The 15,312-nt window shown below is 36.6% G+C and overlaps 1 protein-coding gene across 3 annotated transcripts; it reads right to left on the bottom strand.

Annotated features, from left to right (window-relative positions):
• Positions 1-24: 24 nt before the first annotated feature.
• LOC307015083 (uncharacterized protein) lies at positions 25-15,163 on the bottom strand. 3 transcript variants are annotated; one of them, XM_079643471.1, is made up of 17 exons: positions 14,915-15,163; positions 14,742-14,804; positions 14,006-14,074; positions 13,781-13,887; positions 10,913-10,970; positions 10,584-10,781; positions 8,987-9,064; positions 8,758-8,879; positions 8,602-8,656; positions 8,068-8,118; positions 7,306-7,335; positions 6,949-7,149; positions 3,360-6,669; positions 3,212-3,259; positions 1,960-1,992; positions 1,614-1,817; positions 25-1,330 (listed from the first exon to the last, which is right to left on the bottom strand). In XM_079643471.1, exons 2-13 carry the CDS (start codon positions 14,800-14,802, stop codon positions 6,383-6,385), a joined length of 1,317 nt encoding a protein of 438 aa, XP_079499597.1. In that variant the 5' UTR covers positions 14,803-14,804; positions 14,915-15,163; the 3' UTR covers positions 25-1,330; positions 1,614-1,817; positions 1,960-1,992; positions 3,212-3,259; positions 3,360-6,382. The 3 variants fall into 3 exon arrangements, with proteins under 3 accessions (XP_079499597.1, XP_079499598.1, XP_079499596.1); XM_079643472.1 differs by having other exon boundaries at positions 8,987-9,052; positions 14,742-14,810; XM_079643470.1 differs by having other exon boundaries at positions 14,742-14,810.
• Positions 15,164-15,312: the final 149 nt, after the last annotated feature.

Consider the following 15,312-nt stretch of genomic DNA (forward strand, 5'->3'; position numbering starts at 1 on the left):
CTTTAAAGACTACAGACAATATGATTAAACCCATGGCAGTTTATTAGAAGCATTAAGTATTTTAATCATCAAACATAACATCAGTTTATGCAACATAACTCTAGAATCAGGTACAGCAAAAAAGCACAATAATGGAATAATATGTTTTTTTTTATGGTTTCCAGTAATTGTTAAGTTATTGGCCTAGATAGATATTCAAATGTCCTTTTGCCACCCAATGAACTCTGTGGCCTTCTTTTATCTAATGTAAATTCACATCCTTCTAATATACAGAAACAACAGTATACTGAACACTATGTATTTCATTCTGAGAAATGCATTTTCTGACAAGATAAGTCTGATGTCAGTGGCAGTTCACAATTCAACATTTTTGTAAGTTTTTAAAACTTACATGAAAAAGGTTTAGAAATTCAAAAGCAGGAAATGTGCAGAGAACACATTGTTTAGCTTTTTACACCCATGATTTAAATAAATAGGGACATCATTAGATGACAAATTAGTCGCTAAAATCAATCTTACAAATGAGGATAAAATATTTTCTGCAATCGAAAGAAGAGTAAAATCCAAACTGTCTAATCAATCACATTTTGACTGCTTGACTTGTTTTGTTAGATCACTCTGCTGCCCAGTTCAAGAATGGTCAGAGCAGACTGTACCTGCTGAGGAAACTGCGTGCAATAGACACTTTTCTTGAAATACTGCAATAATCTCCCTTATGTGAAGCCATCATTGTAATGAATGTCCCAACATTTTTTTTAAATGTCTCAACACCTTACATTATATATGTCACTAAGTTCTGAAGTTGCTGATCATTATATTTAGCAATGGTTGTGTTTTTACTTACTTATTTGTCTTTATTTGTATTCTAGTATAGCTAATGTGTGCTTTTCTTTTCTGTTTTAATAAATTAGCGTATGCTGTATTATTGCATGTTTGTTTTTTTTACCTGCTATGCTACTTTTGCTGGAACAATGTACATTTCCCTGCTGTGGGACTAATACAGGATCTCTGATTCATTACACTTTGTTGTTTTAATTTACGCAGCATTTGTGGGAAATTGTCTTGTTACTGCTGGACCTCGTATCAGCAGTCAAACTATTTCCAGCAGCCGGACCCTGGGCTTTAACAATAGGGCACTCTTGTAATTTTTTTATTATCTCGCAAGCAGCAGCTCTATTTTCTTCACAGTGGAGTAATCCAGGTTTGGTCTCATGGAAGAAAACGTTGACAAGCAACTGAATGTCAGCGCCGTCACACGAAGGTTTCACATTTGGAATGAACTTGACCTCATATGCGTGGTGCATCAAGACCAGAATGACAGGCTTATCACCTGGAGACACAAAAAGAGAGGAAGATACATTTGATAATTAGGGAGGACCTTTTTAGATTAAAGCTTTAAATGTAAGGTTTGGTGTGAAAAGGAATTCTAAGAGACGCTAAATGATCATGGCATTTTTTTTAAATTATAAATACCAATAATATACTCTTAAACAAATACATCAATATTTTAAAACCTGACTATGCAAGTAAGAGATAACCTACTGTATATGTTGATACAAATGTATAAGCCATTTCCATTCAGTATGAACAGGCTGAAACAAAAGTTCCCTTACCTTTAACATCTCTCATGGCTGACTCAACATCAGGACCCATGCGAGAAACGATGGGGCAGAAGACAATAGTGACGTCGTAGTACTTGTCATCTTTGCTCTGAACAAGATCAAACTGATCCTGAACTTCCTTCTTCCCTTTCTCCATCAGCTGATCATGTGCACCAAAGGTTGTCCCGGTAACAACCATATGGTACACCAATTTACCTGTAGAGAGGAAAATGGAAGAAAATATCAAACTGATTATTACACTTACATATATTGAGAGAACCTATAACATGAATACAATTATGTGTTTTGCTATGATCAAAGATATGACAACGTAGTCTATAGCCATGTGTTCACTCACCTTCTCGTTCATTCACAAATTCAAAGGTCTCTTCTAATGAGTAAAAAAGCAACATCAATTAGTCAGATTCAATCACACTCATTCAAAAGTTTGGATACAGTCAGATTGCTGAGAGGAATACTTTACACACTGCCTTACACACAGATTTTTTTATGAAGGGTTTACAAAAAAAGTTAAGTTTTCCCATGGAAAACAAACACTGTTCCTCAGCAGAAATGGAAGGTTGGTCACATAGGGCACATCAGCTGGAAAGGCTATGTACAACCACATCACAGTTTATCCCTATTTAATTGTACCAAAGTAGACCGAAATGTGTTTCTCAATACATGTACACCCCAGTTGCGCAGTTGTGGCTAAAAATTGATAAAGTTTCATTTATAGAAAAATATCTCAGAATATATATAGAAATCAGCTTGGATTTATCAGATTAAATTCAATTGACCTGTCAAATTGTTTGCGTTTCAATTTTCCCTGCAATAACGTTAAAGTACAATGACATTGAAATAAAAAAAATCGCAGTATGCAACCAAATGAAGCACATCAATGATGCTACTGCTATAAACATTGACATAAGACAATCTTTTACATCAAGAAAGTTTGGAGGAAGAGATTTAGATTTACTTTGAAAATCAACTGAAAACTATTTTGAGTCTAAAGGGTTTCTCAAATGCTTCTACTTTTAATTACTGTTACTAGTGTAACATGTCATAAGTAAATGGAATGGAAACATTTGAAGCTGCGAAACTCCTTCCAGAAAATGAATCTTATCATCAAGGAACTTCATTATGTTGGTCCTCATGCCTTTCAGGATAAAGAGGTTCTTAACCAATACCTCATTGTTGTTTTGAGCAGCTGGAGAGAGAGGTGTGTGTGTGTGTTAAAAAAAATGTTTGTTATGTTACAAGGCTGTACCTACCTATGTCAAGTTCATCTATGAAGCATTTTACTTCCCTTAGGAGCTGTTCAACATGCATCTAAACCAAAAATATTATAGAATCATTTTGAAGGAGAACATTACTATTTGCTAGTTTCTGTCCTTGAAGACTTTTTTTAAATGTCACATCTAAGCTTTTAATTATATATTAAGTAGGTTTCTTCCAGTCAGTGACTGGATGTCAGATTTGCTGCGTAAGTCTGCCTCTGAAACAACACGGTTTGTTTTATCTATGCTTTTAAAACTGAAAAATAGTACTATAATATGCTAATGGTTTATTTTCAATAGTCATCCTCTATATTAAAGATGGCCACTTACCTTGTAGAACAACATCCTGGTGTTCCTCCTTTATTTTCTCCGTCATGACTTCACCATAGGGAAACAAAACAGACAGGCAGATTCAACACATGGATTCCACTGTTGTCATATTTAATTTTTCTTGTGAAATATTTGGATACAAACTTACATGAAGTGTTGACAAGCTCAACTCGAAAGACGAAGATTGTGAGCGGAAAACGAAAGTAATCTCTGATCTGATCGAAGCTTGATTTCAATTATTTGGACAATTATAAACAGATTTTGATAACGTTAGCCGTCAATCACTCAACTAAAACAATAGAATATTCTAGAAAGTATTTCCAATCTACCTTCCTAGTTCGTATACAATACCCTCCGTCAGCGCTGAGTCGAAAGTGAAAGTTAAAGATAAACGATGTTTAGAAGGAGGCTCAAACTGTGATTGGTCGCTGGAGCAGCGTGATTGACACATCTGAAGTCCCGCCCTCTGAAACCCATTGTTGACATTTATTACGCATTACTCTCTATGGCAGGGGTGTCCAAACAAACTATGGGGCCAATGGGCTAACTGCGGTAGGTTTTCAAATAAATTCAGTCAATCTTAGTTGATAAAAAAGCCCAATAACTTATTTACATAGTAAGCCAGAACAGTGGCGGCGCCAGATATTTTTCTTTTGGGGGTGGTGTGGGGTAGCTTGACGTTTCATAGAGGGTGCTCAAACATTGCGTTTCCCATTAATGTGCCAGGCGCTACAGTGGAATGTTGTACAGCAACACTCCCCACACGCACATACACACAGTACACCTGCGACTGTTACAATGAAGGCTCGATAATCAGCTCACACGGCATATTGGTGTAAGCAGGGGTAAAGTGCTATTTTTATAAGTGCGTGGGAAGATTTTTTTTTAAATATTAGAGTTATCAATCTGGTGCACTTTGAGAGAAAAATTAAGAGATCTATGGATACATCTCTCAACACCCATATGAAACAGAACTGCAGACAGATTTACTTTTTCTTAATGGATATTTTACAAATCACTCCCCTTTTAAACTGTATTCTTGTGTTACTGTCATATAGTATTTCATTTCTGGCATCTATATCTACAGAGAGGACATGATTTTGTTTGCTATGTGGTGGATATAGGGTTGGATGCCTTTAAAAATGTTATGCGTTACAATTACTAGTTAACTGTAACATAAAAGTCATAGTAATATGTAAAGAAATCTGAGTATCACAATATAAAAGTAATGTAACCTGATTACTTCAATTTTAAATGTAAAGCAAATAAATACAAGATAAAAGAAATATCAGTAAGATGTGTTTTAATTTAGTATAGTGTGTGACCTTAAAAATAAGAAACCAAGAAATGTAGTATCAAAAAAGCATCCTCTTATAGGCTATGGGCTTACAAATAGCATAGTTTACAAATGCTGTTTTGCTGGGGGGGCAACAGGGGCCAGTGCATGCAGGAAAAAAAAAAACACTTGTCATCTCTGACCAGCGGCTTTCCCTTTTTAATTCAAGTAACATTCAAGCCTAGACGTTGAGAGACTAAAAATCACAAAACTGCAGGATATTGTTGCTGTAATCTGAAAGAAGATAAAGCCTCAGCCTGGGATGCAGAGACCCGGCGGATGTACAGTAGAGATTCAACTGTTCAGTGCCTTATATTCAGTGTTGCAGCAAATACTGTTTATGTAATTTAATTTAATTGTAACTTAGTAACTTAAACAAGAACTGTAAATATAAAAAAGTACTACTGAAACAAAGAACTGTAATTTAAAGTTATTGTAATAAATACCTGTACAGAACAAATTCCAATTTAATATTTATTTTACACAATTACTTTAAACTGTCTTTTTGTCTTTTTTAACCTGCGTTTATCCTCTCATAAGAATATTGGTCTAGAACCGCCACCGCTAATAATAACATAATAGTTTGGAGTCTGTGGTGATTTGTGTTCACATTGTTTGCTGAGCTGTTGATATGTCGTTCAACTCAACGTTTTACAGTAGCCTAATCTGTTCACCCGCAGGTTGGTACAGCTAAACTCAGAGGTAGAGACACAAACAACAGGTTAAGGTAAGTTTAGCTTTACATGATCCTCTTCAGAAGAAGACTGCACAGGCATAGTTTGCCATCTTTAACACGTTTGTTTGAGGCTAAAACAATGGTGTGGTAATGGAAAGGTTTTTGTTTGAGACAAGCAAAATTGTAAAAGTGTGAGGAAATAAAAGCACTTGATGGTCTCTGTATCTAAAACTTAAAATAGATCAGATTCTTTGAAAGGTAAATATTAAAACCACAATTGAATAAGCTTTTTTTAAAAAGACAATAAAGGTGTTATCATTTTGCGTTGATTTAGCTCAATAAACCCCTAATGTATTCCTCCTGATTGACTATAGGCCTACTTGAATAACAAAAACGTTCTTTTATTAGTTGATGGCCTAACAACTTGGAGTCTTCCTTATACTACTCACAACATATCAGTAGTTATGTGTTTAACTCTTAGATGATAGTATTTTTTTAATTATCAGTGTATTATTCATTTGGGTCAACACTATTCTTGAACTATTTACGTCAAAAAGATACATGTTCCAGCTTCATGATGAAGCTCATTATAAACTATGTCTAAAAAGGACTTCAGACAAAGTGATTGCACCTGCTGTAACGGCAGTTTATAGAAAGTATATATCGTCATCACACATAACATATACTCTGGAAAAAAAATCTTTAGAATTAATTGCAGCAAAAATTAACATTCATGCATTAAAACCAAATATACTGTGCTGCTCATTTTATTCTAATATTTGCAGCAATAATTACATTTCTGGCATATGTATGTATTCAAAAGGTAATCTTTTGGCACATGACTAAGCTTTGTTGCACTCTTTAATCACTTACTTTACATTCATGTCATAATACAGTATATAGAGAAACCACAGTAGCAACTGGACTGCTTGACTTGTGTTGTTAGTGATCCATTAAACTTTGTTCTTTTACTTGAGAGGAAAACATATCATCGTTGCTCGCACCAACACTGCCAAATCTAAAGTTAAATTGTTAAGATAATCTATAATACACGCGTTATTCATTTAGTTTACAGGAAAAAGGCCCATCTATAGGCAATCAGCTGAGGTCTTCACAAGCAGTTGGATACATTAGCATGTGTGGTAGCTGCTAAATAAGGTCATCTTCTAAAAAAAGAGCCCCAGCTAGCCTTGCTTTTGTCAGATTCTCCAGAATGTCCAGCAGCCACAACCTGGGCATTTAGAAAGGAGATCTCTTGTAAATATTTTGTAATCTCGCTAACAACAGCTCCATTTTCTTTACATTGGAGCAGTCCACGTTTCGTCTCGTGGAAGAAAACGTTGACTTGCAGCTTAACGTTAGCTCCTTGTTGCACATTTGGAATGAATTTGGCCTCATATGCGTGGTGCATCAAAACCAGAATGACAGGTTTATCGCCTGAGCACACTAAAAGAGAGGAGGACAAATGAGATAATTAGGGAGGAAAATTGTAGATTAAAGCTGTAAATGTAAGGTTTGGTTTGGAAAGCAATCCTAAGAAATTATAAATGATAATCAAAACATGTTTAATTATAAATATCAATATACTGTATAGTCCTTAATAAAAACATCAATATTTTGATGTCCTGACTATGCTTACACAGGTAAGAAAGAACCTTTATGTGAATACAAATGTAGAAGCCATTTCCATTCAGTATGAACAGGCTGAAACAAAATGTCCCTTACCTTTAACATTTCTCATGGCTGACTCAACATCAGGTCCCATGCGAGAAACGATGGGACAGAAGACAATAGTGACGTCGTAGTCGTTGCTGTTGCTTTGAACAAGATCAAAGTGATCCTTAACTTCCTTCTTCACTCGGTCCATCAGATGAAAATGGGCATTAAAGGTTGTTCCGGTAACAACCTCCTGGTACACCAATTTGCCTGTGGGGAGGAAAATGGATGTAAATATCAAAGAGATTAATACACAAACATAACTTGAGAGAACCTACACTAGAATAAAATGATGTGTTTTGCTATGCAGTTCCAACAAAATAGTTACAACAAATTTGAACATCTGAGTTTCTAACTCTGACTCACCTTTCCATTTATTCACAGCCTCGGTGCACTCTTGTAATGAAAAAAAACATTAATTAGTCAGGTTCATTCACAATATCATTCAAAAGTTTGTGATCTCCTTCCATTGAAGCTTGATTGGACACAGTGAAATGGCTGAGAGGACTACTTTATATTACTTTACTCTAAGGTTGGAGAGAGTATGCTTTACACAGATCTTCTTTTTATTTTTGAAATGTTTGCAAAAAAAGTCATGTTTTCCATGAAGAACTAACACTGTTTCTCACAACAGAAATATGTGCTTAGTCTTACAGGTTAGCACTCAGTGTAACATCATCAGTGAAGATGAACTGAAAATGCCATGGACAGACAAATCACAGTTTATCCCTATTTCATTTGACCACAGTAGACCCAAAGTGGAACAATTTCCCAAAACCTCCGTTTGTGGCTAAAAATGACTTGACTGTCACATAAGCTCTTCTGAACTGATAAACAATTTAAAATCGAAGGGTCTTTGGAGGGAAATATGGTAACAAACAGTTATCTCCCTTGTCAGGCAAACTCTGAGACCCTCAACTTTGTAGAAGATGTACTCTTTTAATTGTTTTTCTTTTGCTATTTCAATATAAATAATACATTTGTGACTGAATTATAATTTGGGGGATTTTTCAATAAAACAAATGATTCCAAACTTTCTACCAGTCATGTAGAATTAGAAAAACTCTGCTGTTGTAAACATGAACAAACATGACAAAATTCTTGAAGAAGAAAAATAAATAGATTTACTTTTCCGTGGTGGTTGTTGATCAGAAGTTTCCATACTATCAACGGAGGAACCTGTTTTTGGAAAGCATAAATGTACTTACTGACTTCATATCTTATAGTGTTTTATTTCAAAATCAACTCCAAAAGGGGACATTCATTTTGGGTTATAAGCTCAAAGTGTTCTACTTATTAAATGTGGCATGGGAATGTGAAGTGTAAAAAAGTCAGATGTGCTGGAGGTGGATGGAAGTTCAGATGGTTATTGTAGGGCTATGTTAGACCAAACATGGATAGGGTATTCCCGTGCGTCAAAGAAAATGTCAAGGAAATAGCATAATTAAATGACTGACAAATAATAAACCATATAGAATGGATTCACTGAACACATATGTCTGCTAAGGTGGACAGAAGTTTACCCTGCAACCAGTAGGTCAAATTCTGGGATGACATACTCTAAACTCAAAGTTCAGTGACAAGCAATTCCAGGGCTTTTCACCGTACCAAAATAGCAAGTATGTGCCAAATGTGAAAGGGATGTTAAAAGGCTGTACATACCACTGGAAGGGTTGCGGTTATTCACCACTGTGGGGGGGAGCTGTTTAACAGGCTTCTGAAACAAAATGTTATATTACAGAAATATTGAATGACTTAATTAAGGCCTAGTTTCTATGTTGCCTCTTTTAAATCTCACATTTTAGTTTGAAAGCTTACCGGTTTGTGTATCATTTCAAAGATCCCCCTTCTCAGTTTGAAGTTCTTTGGTCCAGGAAACAGCTCGAGCAGGTCTTCTCGAGTCAGTGACCGGATGTCTGAGTCGATGCATAAATCTGCCTCTGAAACAACAGAGTTGGATTTACCTGTGATTAAAACTGAAACCTAATCCTGTTGTTATGTTTATTTGCAATAGTCACCCTCGCCCAACATAAAAATGGTCTCTTACCTCGCAGAACATCAGCAGCATCCCTGTCTTGATTCCCTATTTCCTTCAGTAAATCTGACGAGTTTCCTGTGGAAAAGACTTAACACATGAATTTAAATGTATATACCACACTGATGTCTTTTTTTCCCGCAAACTTTTTGGAACCAACAAAAGTTTGAACAGTTGTGTAGATTTAGCAAAACAAAAGCTTAGAATTGATTTAATGGAGCTGTTGCACAAAAGGTCCCAAACACTTATTTTCCATTTTATTATCATAGTATGGTATTATTTTGAAGCTTAAAATATTTGTTAAACCTATGCTAAAAATAGCTTTAATTTGAGTTAAAATAGAATCCTACAGTGAATATAACAAATAGCGTGTATGCAGTGGTGCAATGTAGCTAAGTAAATTGACTTAAGTACATTTTGACATACTTTTAGTCTACGTGAGTACTTGGTGGTGGTTTTATGCTCCTTTATAGTATACTTCTCCTTCACTACAATTCAGAGGCAAGTATTGTACTTCTCACTTCACTAGATTTATTTCACGCTCATAGTTACACCACCTTTTTATATAAAAAAAAACACATGGCAGTTTATATGATATGAGATAGTAATGTCCTGCTTACCTAACCATTACTTTAGTTTTGATACTTTAAGTACATTTAGCTGCTAATAAATCTGCATTTCTTCTGAAGTAACCTTTTTAAATCAGGTATCAGTATTTTTAGTAAGTAGTATTTGTACTTTTGCTTAAAGTGGACCTATCATGCTATATTTGAATAATATAGTGTAGGACCATATCTATATAAGGCATATTTATAATTTTTATTTTTCAAAATACCAAACAGATCATGCATTTTAGCCATTCCTCATTTACAGTAGCTCAATTTAACACTGTCTTTGAATGGGCTGATTCTGTGAGAACAGCACCATCTACAGGCCTGGCATATGTACTACAGCGTCTCCAGCGCTTTCGAACAGCAATGTCCGTGGCTGTCTCCTCCTGATTGGTGGAGTTGGCCCAATAGCCCTAGCGCCACTTCTGTGACATCAGGACAGTGTTCAAATCTGGATCAGTCTGTATCAGATCCGTTGCAGCCCCTTTTAAGAGATTTGGGTATGGAGGGAAATAAAGAGGGTTGTGTTTTCTGACACTTGGTGAGTTCCCTGGAACACCGGGGACACATATTCATGTATAAAAGACGTACAAAAGTGCATTTTGCATGATAGGTCACCTTTAAGTAACAGACCCGAGTACTTTTTCCACCTCTGCATGAATGTAATACCAGATTCAGTTAGATATTAGCCATACTCAACCAAATAAAACACATGAATGGGACTGCTGTAGTAAATGAACAAACTCTCTTATGTCTTGTTAAATAAGGTGGTGGTATCCGGTCAAAAGCTCCAGACAAAATGTAGTAAGGGAAAATGTAATTTTTAATATTAAATGACAGATGGGTTTGTCAGTCAAAATATAACCTCTAGTACTATTTAATGCATATGTTTTGGTTTGTAAGGATGTTCATTTATTTTAAAAGGTGGTTTGCTCTCTATTGCCAAAGAGCCACAAATAAACATCATTAGATTTGAAGTGGAAGAGTGTGAGATTCACCATGTGTTTCTTGAGGGGGGATGTTACTGAGGGGCTTCTTTAGATTGGGGGCTGATTCCGGGTCCGGCTGATTTGCGAGGTTTTCTTCGAGAAAACGAATATGAGCTTCATGGAAACTCAGGATGTGCTTCACATTGGTCTGCATTTCCTTCATGATACAGAGGTAATCAACCAAGACCCCGTTGCCTGTTAGAGCAGCTGAGAGAGAAAGTTAGGTTGTTGGATTGGCAATATTAAAAATTACTTATATTTCCTATCATTGTAAACAAAACTAAATGGCAAGTGTGTGCCAATGTGAAAGTGTAAGTATTGTTAAAGGCTGTACATACCCTTGAAATCTTCACTTGGGATGAAGTTTTTCATTTTTCTTAGAAGCTGACCAGGCTCCTGAAACAAAAAATATTATATTGACAAATTATTTAGTGATTCGTTTTTATTAGGGATGCTCCGATCGATCGGCCGCCGATCGATATCGGCCGATACTCACTCTCTGCCGATCAATCGGTGCTCTCTAAAAATGCCGGTCGCGATCGCATGACGTAAAATGATGACGTAAAATACATGACACTTTTCTCTGTGCGCGGCAAAACAAGCTCGCCAAAATGGCTTCACCAGTCTGGCAGTATTTTAAGGTGTCCAAAAATGATAATAAAATAGCGGTATGCAACGTGTGTGAAGCAGAAATCCTGCAGCTCCGCCCGCTGTGACGGACCGGTGAGCGGAGCAACACACACACTAAGAGTTAGACCTAACACATTTAGCTATTTTATCTACCTCTGGAACAAGCTAAACAAGTTATAATATGTATTCTTTACTGTCTGGTATCTCATTACTGGATCAGTGAGCTGCATGAGACGATACTGACAGGCTGTCAGGAGGAGAGAGAGCGCTTCCTCTCATTTCTCCCGTGTTATCATCCAAAGTTAATGTAAACTTGAATAATGTACTTCATCTGAATGTAATAATTATGTTGGTTGTTGTTTGTGGAAGCTCCAGTGAATGAGCCCCATTAACTGAGTTTTAAACATGACTTTAAATGGAAGATCCCCATAGGCCACGCCCACTTGATCGGATCGGTGATCGGCCGATACTGATTCCGGCGATCGCCCCCAAAATTGGCGATCGGAGCATCCCTAGTTTTTATCAATGTCATCTTTAATAAAAACTGTTTATTTTCATTTTTCCCAAATCAAGACAGACTTTGCCATCCAAATGACAAATAATAATATGGTAAAAAAGAATATGAAATAAAATAAAATAAAATAAAAAATAAAGTAAAAGAGTTAAAAGTTAAAATAAGGAAATAAATAAGATAATTATAAAAAATTAATTAATAATAGTAAAGAAAATACAAATAAATAAATTCATTTTACACAAGGAGTGACGTCTTTAGCAGAGCAGGATCGGTTACACGGGGACATTTTCCATAATGTTCTTTTGAAACTCAATTAAGTTAAAACAACCCTTTTCAACTAGACATCCAGGTAGGCTATCTTTTAACACCATTCCACCTTTTGATAAAGGAGTCCATTCTCATGTGTAGACTTGCCGTCATCTTTTCCATTGTGTATTGCGTTAAATTGTCTATTGTTTTTACTTGTACTTGTTTTACGGTGTGTGAGCTGTGTTGTGTGAGTTTTTTTTTTAATGTTTTTGTTTGTTTATTTGACTCTACAGCACTTAGGTCTGGAGGTTTTTAAGTGCTTTATAAATAAAGCTGTAGTGTATTGTGTAGACCTGTCTGTGCTTCCACTGAATAATTGTCGGAGGTTTTACGTTTTTCCAGTTCACAGTTATCGTCTTCTTGGCAATTAATAGAAGTAGGCCTATGCGTAATATGTACATCTGGTCCGGATTGTATGTTTCTGTAGGTATAGCTCCGAGGAAGAACAACATAGGCCCTAGTGGGACAGTCACTTCCAATATGTTTTTAATTTCCTCCTTAACAGACTTCCAAAATCCTTCTATTAATGGGCAATCCAAAAAGATGTGTGTACAGTTGCCGCTCCAGAGTATTTTTGTTGGGTAATCTATGGTAGGGCTAACCCATACAGTGGTGGGGCTCAAGTCAGTATTTGCAATGTAATTACATACACGCTCCCCTTGACAGTGAAACGCCACACGTGAGGTTTAGATTATTTCCCTGTCTCAATCCAAATTGAACTGTATGAAATAGAAAGGCACATTTCTCTTGTAGTAAAGGGCGACATGGAGCCAATCCTGCAATTTCCCCAGAAGTGAAAGAGTTGACATGCTGGAAACCCATCCCCTGCAAGGGGGTCTGGGGGGATTCTCCCCCAGGAGATTTTTTTGAAATACTAAAATAAAATACACATTCTGGTACTCTCTTGAGAAGAAAAATAAATAAATCTATTACTAAACGACATATTTAAAAAAATGAATGCCATTTTAGTGTTTTGTTACTTTGTTCTGAAAGCTGAACCTGCTGTTCCTCACTGAGGGAAGAGGCTGTGTGAATTACTTTACATTGTGGATAAGGGTGGATAGTCGCCATTGTTCTGTGTGTCAAAATGAAAGACAGCCCACGCACCTATCAATCATCAAACCCTGGGGTCTTATTTCATTACGTATTGATAGTATCGATGTATAGAGATGTACTGCAGCAAAAGTATTCTCCGTTGGGACTTCCTGCAACAACACCACGCCGTTATCGTGACTCTGATTGGCCAGAAGACATTATCAAAGATGTTCTATTGAGAAGAGGATCACTACGTGATAAAAGTTTTCAAAACTGTTTCTAGTCTTCGGTATTTCCAGACAAGTGGCTACTGAAATAGCTGAGTACTTTTTCCACCTCTGCATGAATGTGATACCAGATTCAGTTAGATATTAGTTCTGCTGGCCGGATGTCAGAGTCATTGCGTATACCTTCGTCTGAAACAATTAACACGTTTTGTTTTATTTGTGCTTTTAAAACTGAAACATAGTAGGCCTACTATAACTATGCTAATGGTTTATTTTCCACGAAACTGCTGTCTGTGCAATTTACTCGCGCACGAGTTGGCGGACTTTATTTTGCTTACTTTAAAATCATTTTTCATGGTGGGGATAAGGTGGGGCTATATAGCCTACCCCAGCCATACCCTAACGCCGCCACTGTGTGTGTATGATCCCTTATATTTCCACATTTTCTCCAACATAATGCAAACATGTAACAATTTAAATGTTCAGCTCACCTGTATCATTTCCGAGATGGTCCTCCTCAGTTTGAGGTACTTATGTCCAGGAAACAACACGAGCAGTTCTGCTGGCTGGATGTCAGAGTCGTTGCTTATACCTGCGTCTGAAACAATTAACACGGTTTGTTTTATTTGTGCTTTTAAAACTGAAACATAGTAGGCCTACTATAACTATGCTAATGGTTTATTTTCAATAGTCACTTCTTCAAGATGGCCACTTACCTTGCAGAACTTTAGCAACATCGTCGTGTTCCCCCTTTATTTTCTCCAATAAATCTGTCATGAATGCACCTGTAGGGAAACAAAACAGACAGGCAGATTCAACATTATGACTTCAAGAGATAAAATAAAAAGGCAAAAGCTGTATAAGGAACTTTCCAGAACATTTAAAGGTCAAGTGACACTTGTGTCAGGGTAGGTCCTTATGGGTTTTACGGTATTTTATGAAGGGTTTTTAAAAAAAGAGGCATGTTTTTCCATGGAGAACAAAAGACAGTTCTCAACAGAAATAGAAGGTTTCTGCTGTGATTCCACTCATAATTTGACCAATGGCCAGACTTCAGAGTCGATGCATTAACCTGCCTCTGAAACAACAGACTACCGGGGCGACTGTGGCTGTGAGGGAGTGTGGTCGTCTTTCAACCAGAAGGTTGTGGGTTCGATCCCAGCCCATGCAGTCAACATGTCGATGTATCCTTGGGCAAGATACTTAACCCTGAGTTGCTCCTGATGGCATGGCCAACAGTGTGTGAATGTGTGTGAATGTTAGGTCCTAGAGTAAGGTACACTGCTCTGTATGAATGGGTGTGAATGGGTGAATGACATGTAGTATGTAAAGCGCTTTGAGGGGTCTTAAAGACTGGATAAAGCGCTATATAAGTACAGTCCATTTACCATTTACCTGTGACTACAACTGAAACCTAATCCTGTTATTTGCAATAGAAAAATAGTTGCTTACGTTGCAGAACATCAGCAGAATATCGGCTTTCATTCCTTACTTCCCCTGGTAAATCTGACATAACTTCACCTGCAGGGAAACAAAAAACCGACAGGCAGATTCAACACATGGATTTCAATGTATACTGTACTAATTACGTATTTATCTTGTACAATATTTTAATACAAATATACCTTTAGTGCTGACAAGCTCAACTCGAAAGACGAAGAGAAGATTGTGAGAGGAAAACGAAAGTAATCTCTGATGTGATCGAAGCAAACGATATGGGCTTGATTTCAATTATTTGGTAAACAACTAAAAGATGTTGATAACGTTATCCGTCGATTATTCTAAAACAATAAACTATTCAAGACAGTATTTTCAATCTAACTTCGTACATACAATACCCTCCGTCAGCGGTGAGCCGAAAGTGAAAGTTAAAGATGAACGACGTTAATTTACATGGAGGAGGCTCAAACTGTGATTGGTCGCTGGAGCAGCGCGATTGACACATCTGAGGTCCCGCCCTTTGAAAAAAACATTGACATGTTTTGTACACTGCTAAGAAGTTAAGAAGTAAATTAAAGATATA

The sequence above is a fragment of the Notothenia rossii genome (assembly GCF_949606895.1).
Source record: "Notothenia rossii genome assembly, chromosome: 8".
Classification (NCBI taxonomy): Eukaryota; Metazoa; Chordata; class Actinopteri; order Perciformes; family Nototheniidae; genus Notothenia; species Notothenia rossii.

Bases quoted from the DNA above. Each gene is read 5' to 3' on its own strand.
- LOC307015083 (XM_079643471.1), bottom strand. From the start codon at position 14,802: ATGTCAGATTTACCAGGGGAAGTAAGGAATGAAAGCCGATATTCTGCT. The intron at 13,888-14,005 runs GTAAGTGGCCAT...TAATTGTTTCAG, and splicing joins TGTTGCTAAAGTTCTGCAAG to ACGCAGGTATAAGCAACGAC. The intron at 8,119-8,601 runs GTATGTACAGCC...TTCCAAAAACAG, and splicing joins TAACCGCAACCCTTCCAGTG to GTTCCTCCGTTGATAGTATG.